The sequence below is a fragment of the Hetaerina americana genome, unplaced genomic scaffold (assembly GCF_022747635.1).
Source record: "Hetaerina americana unplaced genomic scaffold, ioHetAmer1.1.p SCAF_7, whole genome shotgun sequence".
NCBI lineage: Eukaryota > Metazoa > Arthropoda > Insecta > Odonata > Calopterygidae > Hetaerina > Hetaerina americana.
Genome location: NW_027287316.1, coordinates 31,017,728 through 31,027,934, shown reverse-complemented (window position 1 = coordinate 31,027,934; position 10,207 = coordinate 31,017,728). Strand labels below are relative to the sequence as shown.

The window sequence follows — 10,207 nt, the reverse complement described above, 5'->3', positions numbered from 1 at the left end:
GAAATCAACCGTGAGCATTGGTTCAAGGAGGCAGTTGAGGCTGAAAAGTCTGGCTCTGTGCAATGTTGTAAGGCTCTTGTTCGTGCCATCATAGGGCAGGGTGTTGAAGAGGAGGATTGTAAACATACCTGGATGGAGGATGCAGAGTCTGTGAGTGTATCGTCTCGATATTTATCTAGTGGTGATCCACATTGTCTTGAAGAGTCTTGGTATTTGTGTTCACAAATAGTTTGTTTGAACTCACTCTTACTAGACATTGTAAATTTTTTTCTGTCTGAGCATATAAGGCATTTTTGAGTTTTTTCTTGACAATCGGGTATTTTAAATCTAGATTTCTTACAAACTATTAATGTCAATAGTTATAACTAGAACATAATGTTGAGTAATTATGCATCTCTGAGAGGGATGTGAATAGCTGAATTTTGTCATTTTATATGTATTATGTATATTATTACTTGTGGTAATGATTAATTACTTAGACTTATAAATAGTCAGTAAATATTTTATTGTGTACGAGTAATTCAGTATGATAATGCCATCCTTAATTCAAAGAATATTATCTCATAAATTCTGCTATTTCTTTAGTCCAGGTATCAAAATTGATGTTAAAGAACAGTTAACCTTGGTTTGCAGTGGATAGAAAAGAATTAAAAGTGATCTTTTGATATCAATGCATAGTTAATTAACTATGTTTGGTCACATATTTTAGGGGGAAGAGATAATTGTCAATTTACTTTCTGAGCATATTGAATTTATATTAGCATGTATATTTGTAATTTTTATCTATTGTAAGCTTGTCAATACTTTCTCTCTGTATTCATAGATTTAGAAGATTTGCATTTGCATTGCATTTTTCAAAAGTTTATTAATGCATTCCCAATTTTCTCTTCAGTGTGCAAATCAAGGAGCATTTGAATGTGCAAGAACAATATATGCCCATGCTTTATCAGTGTTTCCGAGCAAGAAGTCAATATGGTTGAGAGCTGCATATTTTGAGAAAACAAATGGCAGCAGAGAATCTCTAGAAGCCCTTCTTCAAAGAGCTGTAGCTCATTGTCCAAAATCAGAAGTGCTTTGGCTTATGGGAGCAAAATCAAAGTGGATGGCTGTAAGTATATTACCAACATATTTCTTTTGATATGTAAAAAAAGTCTGCCGATATCATTTAATGGATGTTACTTTACTAGATGGCATTCTGACAAAACAGGACACTACATAACCTTTTACCCTGCTAGGTGCCACAGTGGCTGGGGATGTTAGGTCACAAGCCATTAGTCTAATTTATGTTCAGTAACTATAATTAATGATGATCTATGAGATTGGTCATGATAAAATTGTTATGGTAAATGGATTTCTTAGTCAATCTGTTTGGCGGTCATTTTATGTCAACTTCTTGTAGATAATGTAACAATATATGTTTTTGTAATTAAATTGTATTTTATGTATTTGACAATGCTCTTTGGGCCATTTAATGATCATTAGAGAATAATAATTATAAATATTTGTAATGCATAATTTGAATTTAATATTAGGAAGCATACCTTGAAGCATTTATTTATCCAAGAATAGTATCTTATATTGTTTGCTGTATCCTTGTATCTCCTTTAGTGAGTATTCCAATCTTGCTTATGTTGCATAGGTTTAGGTATGAGAGTAATGGTAAATTTTATGCACTTACCCAGAAAGCACTATTATGTTGCAGGGGGATGTGCCAGCTGCACGAGGAATATTGTCATTGGCCTTTCAAGCGAATCCCAATTCAGAGGAAATTTGGTTGGCTGCAGTTAAGCTGGAATCAGAGAATTCTGAGTATGAGAGAGCGAGGAGGTTGTTGGCTAAGGCAAGAGCTTCTGCTCCAACACCCAGGTAAATTTAAAGGTTCCTCTTCATGTTTTTCTTGAATGTTAAAATTTCCTTGGTATCATTGTACCTGTTTTACCTTATGCTACTAACACATCCTTTAACTTATGATAGTTCCTGTGGTTGGGTTCTTTTCAAATTTACATTGCTAGTATTTGAATTTATTAACTGTACAATAAGCCGGAACGCAAACTTAAGCTTGTGGCCAGGGCATGCTTGCCTTACCCTAAGGTAAATTTTTACACAATATTTTATTTTCAATCCTGACATATTTTATCCCTTGTGATCTGGTGTAGAACCTGCATCTTGACTGTGTGTCAGCATTAATACGTTCATTCACAATTGCCCATTCAGGGCATGAAAATAATTTCATTAGTTTTTCCATTTTGATCTACAGAGCAAGGTTTTGATTCTAAAGAATATCAAATATTTTTCGAAGTGGCCTAAAAGAATCAACTGGGGGATTTCAATTTGTGTTAATTAATTTACAATGCAAAATACTTTTTCCACGTATGTGACTTAGCAATGCACACCCTTGTTTTGTGGTATTGTATTCATTTCAGTCCATGTTCATTTCATTGTTGTATTCTATGTATATCTTTAAGCATTAAAATAGGAATCTTTTTTATATAATATAGGAATGAAATTAAGTATTTTTTATGCGGTATCAAAAATACATGAACATGAAGTACCTACGTTGTATCAAATGAACAAGTCTCAATGAATTTGCTTAGCTCTTTATGTTCTGCATGTAGGCAATGTAGTTGCCTAAATTGCAATGCAACTTAGTTGACAATTTTTTAATGATGAGGGTAGGAAAAGAAATTTTGCACTTTCACGTAAAGATTTAATATTTCACACAATCACGGTTTCGATGCTGTACATCATCATCACCTGATGATGATGTACAGCATCGAAACCATGGTCGTGTGAAGCATCAAATTTTTATGTGGAAGTGCAGAGTTTCTCCTTCTACCCTCATCATGAAGGAATTCCCCTAAGTTAAGCCTGTTATGTTTGACAATTTTTATAGTCTTTTCCGCTATGGTAATCATAACTCCTCAGATATACACGGTGTAATTTGCTAAATAATATTTATTTGTAACCACTTAAGTTTTCATTACTGTAATGATTTTGCTGAATGCTACAGCACCTGCAATTTCCTTTATTACTACTTCTGTTTTGCAGGGTGATGATGAAATCTGCAAAGCTGGAATGGGCATTAGATGACCTTGAGAAGGCCCTTCACCTCCTTGATGAAGCTCTAAAGGTTTTCCCAGACTATGCCAAATTATGGATGATGAAAGGGCAGATTGAGGAACAGAGAGGGGACCAAAAGCAAGCATGGGATACATATCACCAGGGGGTGAGATATTTATTTACCTTCTTCAGTTTCTTCACTTCTAAAATCTTCTTATTATACAATTAATTACTAAAAGACTAATGGAATTAGAAATTAGCTATGTTTGTAAATGCTATGACATTTCAGTGGAACATACTTCATTGTGTGAAAATAATGGAGTTAGAGGAGTACCCATCAGAGAGCATACTACTAAACTGAGGAAACATCACTTATTTTTCCGCAGCATTCACTGATATTCAGGGCTCCCAATCTCAGAAGTTTTTCCATCGCCACTCATAGATTTGAGGGAAAAATATTTTCTCAGCCTGCTTCAGCGTGACTCCAAAGAGTAGTGTTGTCGGCAGTCACATCAAGTACCCTGTTGTATTTTAAATGTTTAAAATAAGATTCCATTTTGGAACTGAAAGAACAGGCCAATTTTGATGCAGGAAGGATCATCATGTGGCCACCTTTTTACTTTTTAATTCATATTCATTATCATCATAATTTTATGATGAATCCATTTTTATTGCAACTGAATCCATACTTCAGTGGATCTCTCCATCAAATGGTTTGATTAAATTTATGCAGAATGTGTAACTGAATATTCACCCCTTTTACTCTTTCAAAATGCACCATTCAATTTGCACTCTTTATTCATGATATTATCAATATTATCCTATTAACTTATTTCTTCAGTAAAGACTCTCTATTGTTCAATATAAAATTATGGATTATGTTTTGCAGTGATGATGCAACAAATCACATTGAAAGCCTTTTTCTGCATTCCACTCCAAGGTGGAAATCAATCACTTTCCTAAGTTCCTCAGGCTGTTTAGTTTTGAATTCCCACCAAATCACAATCAAATCTTATCCATTTTCATGTGTCTCTAATTTGAGGAGTGTTCCTTTAACCATCTCTGTTGTTTGTGATATAAAAGACTTATGTTTAAGTGCTAATGGTTAAGTGTTCTTTCATTGTAAAGTTATAAGTGACAGACATGCTTTTATTGAAACCCTTATTTCTCTCTTGCAGTTGAAAAAGTGCCAAAATTCAGTGCCTTTGTGGCTGCTCTTGTCCCGCCTAGAGGAAAAGAAAGGGCAGCTAACTAAAGCACGATCTGTCCTAGAAAAAGCTAGGCTTCGCTGCCCTAAGTGCCCCCTCCTCTGGCTGGAAGCTGTCCGTGTGGAAGCTCGTGCAGGACTCAAGGATATAGCAAACACATTAATGGCCAAAGGTGGGCAGTCCACAATTGTACTTTGCATTTCATTGGGCAGTGTGTGATTTTTTTATTGGGTGTATAATCAGTTCAAACATTCCAAGGATCATACTTTTTGTTACCAAATTTTATGAATATTGTTTGTACTCGTATATATGTTGGCCCCTGAATTTTTACTTAAAAAATCACTTTTTTACATATCTTGTGAATGAATCCTAGTTTTTTCCAATAGTTATAAAATGCTGATGAGTGAATTCCTGTTCATTAATTATAATTATTACTGGTAAAATTTTGTTGAATGCATAGTCTCAAGTAATAATAGGTAAAAAAGCTATACTTTATCATTGTTAACTGTCGATATCATTTTGTAAGTAATGGGTATTTATTTTGACTATTTCTATGTACTGACCATTATCACCTACAGTAAGATTTTGAGGAGTTCCAAAATTCTCTGCCAGTGGCATAATTACTGCTACAATTGTTTGATTTTACCACTCTTCTGCAACAGGCTTGCAGTATTAGCTGTGAGAAAAGACGTAACTGTGACATTATTACATGGTAGTAATGGAAGCGAATTTCAGAATGCGACCTTGAAGAAGTTTTACTCACATCTCAAGATGTTAATCTTGTTTTCACTTACCATGAATAAATTGTACCTTGCTCTTGTACAGGTCAACTATTGAATTTTTCCAGTGAAGGTTTCGTATTGAAGGTGGGCCTATGACAAGTGGGAACAAGTGGGTACAGTAGTTGAAATTTGGTCACCAAAACCTCTTTATTATTGGTTATAGTTTTTACTCAATATACTTCATTCTCTGTATCTTTTCCCAGAATTTGTTATTTCTAAAATATTTATCCTATTGGTTTTAAGTCTGATGTGAATGATATTATCTCGAGGAAGTTAGAATGCAATAGCTAAGCAGTCACCAATATTGACTCCCAAACATTTAAAATACATTTAATTTTAATATGGCAATGCATGCAATACATTTAAATTGCATGGAACTTCATAAAAATGTACAATTAATCATTTTCATTGCTTTTAGAAAAAATATGACAAACATTATCTTTGATGTGCTGTATGTGGACTATTCCTCTAATTGTTATTTTGTACTCTATGAAGCACTGCAAGAATGTCCTACTTCTGGTGTTTTGTGGGCTGAGGCTGTGTTTTTGGAACCAAGACCCCAACGCAAGACAAAAAGTGTTGATGCCTTGAAGCGGTGCGAGCATGATCCACATGTACTCCTAGCTGTTTCAAAGTAAATATCTGGTGTATTGTATTTTATGACTGATTCATAGTACAGTAAACTCTCAATTGTCCATGCTAATTGATACATGATGAAGCACGAAAAAGGGAAAAAATACACTAAATATGCTCGTGATGTAAACATATGTATGGAAAGTCTCCTTTTTTATTCTATCATTAATGCAATTATTTTTAAAATGTAAAGCATATTGGTTACATTTTTTAGACATTTTTATTAGGGTGGAATCATAGATTTACCAGACTGCAGAATTAATACAAAGTTAATAGCAGAACATATAGTATGTATTTTCCACAGAAAGCTTACGTTAATACAGATTAATTTTCATCATATTATATCCATTAAAATAATGCAGTGTAGACTGTCAATGACTTATTTGTTTCATAGCAAAACTAAATATCTGCTCGGCATAAAGGAGAGTATGGAATTCTCAGGACTATTGAATGTAAGGGAAATTACAGTGGTTAAGTACAGATGGTACAACAATTTTTAAACTAAAACATTAAATACTGTTAACAACTTTTAAATTTGTGAAATTAAAAACTTTTAAGGAATTATTCAAAGAAAGTATTCCAAAGTTGTATATTTTTAAAACTATATTGAATTTTCAAAGAATTTAATTATTATTACAATTGTAATTTTATCAAAATTTTTAGGTGCTGGGAAGAAAGTATCATGGATAATCCACCCACAGATAATTGAGAGTTTACAATTCACCCTGTCGTTTTGTTATCCAGTATATTTTTATAGTTCTGTTTTGAATTGAATATGAAAATTCCTTCATTGGCATAATTTAGTTGTGTAGGATCTTAAAAATAGTAGGATAGTAATGTAGGAAAAATGTCAATAGCCGTAAACAGTTAGCCTTTCAAAACAAAGTAAAAATGAGATTGGTTGGCTTACGCCACAAGTCAAAGGATGGGGTAAAGGGTAAATAAGGAAAGGCATAAGAAAGGTGACTAAGAATACGCAAATTTCGGCTACAAAGTAGCCAACTCACTTTCAGTACTCATCAGCGTAATGCAGGTGAATCGTCACGACAACACAAGCTGAAGTGAGTCTCTACTGCAATATGTGTTGTCATGTAGATTCACCTTCAGTACGCTGAAGACGGCTCCTTAGTGGCTGAAATACACAAATTCGTAGTCACCTTTCTCATCCCTTTCCTTATTTACCCTTTATCCCATCCTTTGACTTGTGGCTTTAGCCAACTAATCTCATTTGTACTTTGTTTTGAAAGGTAAACTGTTTACAGCTATTGGAGTTTTTCATCTATTCAATACTACTAGCCGTAAGAGCTCAATTCCATCAATATAGTAGTATAGGATCTTATGAAAAGAAATACTTTTAAAAATTGCATTTTATGGTAGTAAAATATATGCATCTTTTGTAGTCATATCATAGTGTTATGTTTAATGTGTCCCTTAGATGGGACTTGTGATCTTTGCAATCAACATCAATGCATAATATTATTTCCAGCTAAAGACAACGTTAGCATTTTTTAAATCTTACCTTCATTATTTAATAGAACAGAGGTTTTAATTTGAATGGTATTGAAGATGAAAGTGAAACTCTGTGTATGAAATTATATGTTATTTCATTTGCTTTAATTATGATTAACAGGTTATTTTGGACTGAGAGGAAGAATCAGAAATGCAGAGAATGGTTCAATAGGACAGTGAAAATAGACCCGGACTTGGGTGATGCTTGGGCTTATTTTTATAAATTTGAATTAATCAATGGCACGGAGGTAAGTAAAGGCATACAGAAATCTCTATTAACATTTCTTCTTAATGATATTTCAGGTGTCATATGTGAGTTATTCCATAAATGTTAAGGATAAAATCTTGCCAAACTGCTCTTGAATATTTTGTTCAATGCTCATATTCTGTCGTTGTGCCACCATTAAATTTAATTCTGCAATTTTTGGCTGCAGACTTTGACAGGGATATGATGTTTGTAATTGCATAATCAATAATTTATAAATATGGGACATTCAAACAGAAATAGATCCTAATGGATCAAGCTTCTAGTTTTTGTTCTGAAATATATTAATTCACTTTTTTAGATTAAGAAAATTGTCTGATATATGTAATAGCTTGCGTGCATATGTAGCGGGTGACTCATGTTGCCTTAGAGTCAATGTACTGATGGTCCAACTAATTTTTCCTACGTGGTGATTTGTCATGGTTGGGTATTATTTACTATAATACTTTTGACTTCATGGCAAAAAATGTGTGAAAATAAATCTTGTGTATTGGTATGCAGTATGTTTTAGAAATAACTTCATTGTTTAATGTTTTTATTGTGGTTTTTATTGTGTCAATAATAATTAGGTATTAAACTATGCTTATAAATGAATGCAGAAGTAAATTATTATCATGTCGCATTTTGTTACTTACCAAGGAGGTTTGAGTTCCTAGCTGTAATTTTAGCTCGCTTATTTGCTCTTTCTATAAAAGTGACTACGTTTCGTAAATTGATCGACCTTTAATTTCAGGAAGCTCAAGAGGAAGTAAGGAGAAGATGCATCTCTTCGGAACCACATCATGGTGAATATTGGTGTTCAGTTTCGAAGAACATTAAAAACTGGAGAATGCCAACACAGCAAATACTCGCCGCAGTTGCTAGGGATATTCCTATACCTGTGTAGTGTAGTGATGATGCATTTTGGGTATTCATGTTTGAAGCGTTGCATAAGGCTGGACCATTAAGTCTTAATTGTGATGTGTACCTAGAAATAAACTGGAAGACATTAGAATCTAACGAGTTAATGTCTGCTTGAACCATCTATGGAAGGATTAACTCTGATTCATTCATAGGAAGAAGTGTATCAGTTTACCAACAAAATAGACTGTATAAGAATATGAAAAATATTACCTTAATATGAAAGTATTCGTTTAAAATAAATACATAAATAAGTAAGCTCCAGTTTGTGGATATATCGAAGAAAACCCTGGTTCCTGAAGAATATTTCATTGTGAAACCTGAACATCAAATAACAATCCTTCTTCTTTTACCCTGTAAACATGATGCTGGCATCATTTTAAGTTTCTGATTGCTCATCCGTCTGCATCTTACCCATTTATGACTATTTTTATTTCATTTGGCCAATTCTGAAATTCATGTGCAACAGTCCATCCAAAGCTATAAAATATATGTTAAAACTAAATTGAAAGGAAATTTTTTCCAAAATTTAAAATAGTACAACATTGAAAATAGACTTATGTGGTTATGCAACTGCCAAAATTCTTCCTATCTATCTCAATGTCTTCCTGTTGTACAGGACAGATTATAGCCAGAGTGGAATAAATAATTTCTTGGTGTATTTTCAAGTGAGTTTGGGCCATTAGCAATTTTTGATAATAAGGTGGTGAAAGACCATTACTGGAAATTAGACATGGGGTAAGGCTGAAAGGAAGAAGCTGACAGAGAAGGAGCATGGAGAGGAGAAAATTGGAATAGCATTTGTCATGGTTTACAAATATTGATATAACATCCAGGCTTTCCTTCCTAAGTGCTTATGCAAAATATTCCTAAACACTGCAACCTGTTGTCAGGACATACACAGAACATTCTCAAAGTCATTCATGCTTCAAATGCCACCTCAAATATTTATATCTTTTTTGCAATTAATATAAGTCATAACGAGAGGTTCACCGATCAGAAATGTCATGATGTGGTGCTGCTATTTGGCCTGTGCCATGAACTTGAAACTAATAACAATGCAAAACTCGAGGATGAGAATGAAGTACTTTAATATGTAGGTACAATTTCACATAGTCCTTGGCAAGTATGAAATTGATTTGCAGTGAATATAAGAAGGTGGTTGTGCATCACACATATTTTGGCACATCTTTAAATATGCGCACATGGCTTCTAATTTTGATTCAAGGTTGTTTAGTTGGATGTTGAACATTTTCATTTCCATGAAGACTGGCATGTCGTGGTTTTTAATGAATGTGAAATGTTGAATATATGAGAGAAATGAAAAATAAATGAGGTACCGTTAACAAATGAAATCAATTTTTTAATGGATTGAAAAGCCTCCCTTGTGTAACTTGTTGAGGTGATGTTCAAGGAATTTAGGATGTGACATTCCCCATGACCGAATGAAATTCTGCCAGGCACTAACACGTAAAAAATGGCGTTGAAATTTTTATTTGTTATTATCAGAGTAAATTGATGAAATTCTTATTTCCTAGACTGAAATTGATGCACATTAGCGGATGACTCTTAAAGTTTCTGTTTAAAGAAAGAAATTGTGGGGAAGAAACTATTTGAAAATATTATGGGAGAGTTTAAGGAGGCCAAGTACTTTAAATGAAGAACACAATGTACATCTCAACTGTTCTTTATTTACTTACGACTAGTTTTAACACTTAAGTGTCATCATCAGGTACAAATTAATCAAGGGGTGGTCCATTGTACCATTCATGAGGGGAGGGGGGTGGGTGAGAGAGGGAGCAGGAAGGGAAAAAAGTGGGGTTGCAATCAGTATAAATGGGAAGGGGGAG

General features: G+C 33.7%; 1 protein-coding gene across 1 annotated transcript in view; it reads left to right on the top strand.

Moving 5' to 3' along the window:
• The window catches only part of Prp6 (pre-mRNA processing factor 6), a 16,777-nt gene extending 8,162 nt beyond the window's left edge, over positions 1-8,615 (top strand). The window contains exons 12-19 of the mRNA XM_071595533.1: positions 1-150; positions 893-1,108; positions 1,703-1,866; positions 3,049-3,226; positions 4,239-4,440; positions 5,546-5,684; positions 7,314-7,440; positions 8,191-8,615. The exon at positions 1-150 is cut by the window's left edge and continues 29 nt beyond it. Of these exons, the coding sequence (XP_071451634.1) occupies positions 1-150; positions 893-1,108; positions 1,703-1,866; positions 3,049-3,226; positions 4,239-4,440; positions 5,546-5,684; positions 7,314-7,440; positions 8,191-8,343 (1,329 nt within the window). The 3' untranslated portion in view covers positions 8,344-8,615. The remainder of the gene's footprint in view (positions 151-892; positions 1,109-1,702; positions 1,867-3,048; positions 3,227-4,238; positions 4,441-5,545; positions 5,685-7,313; positions 7,441-8,190) is intronic.
• The last annotated feature ends 1,592 nt before the right edge of the window (positions 8,616-10,207 follow it).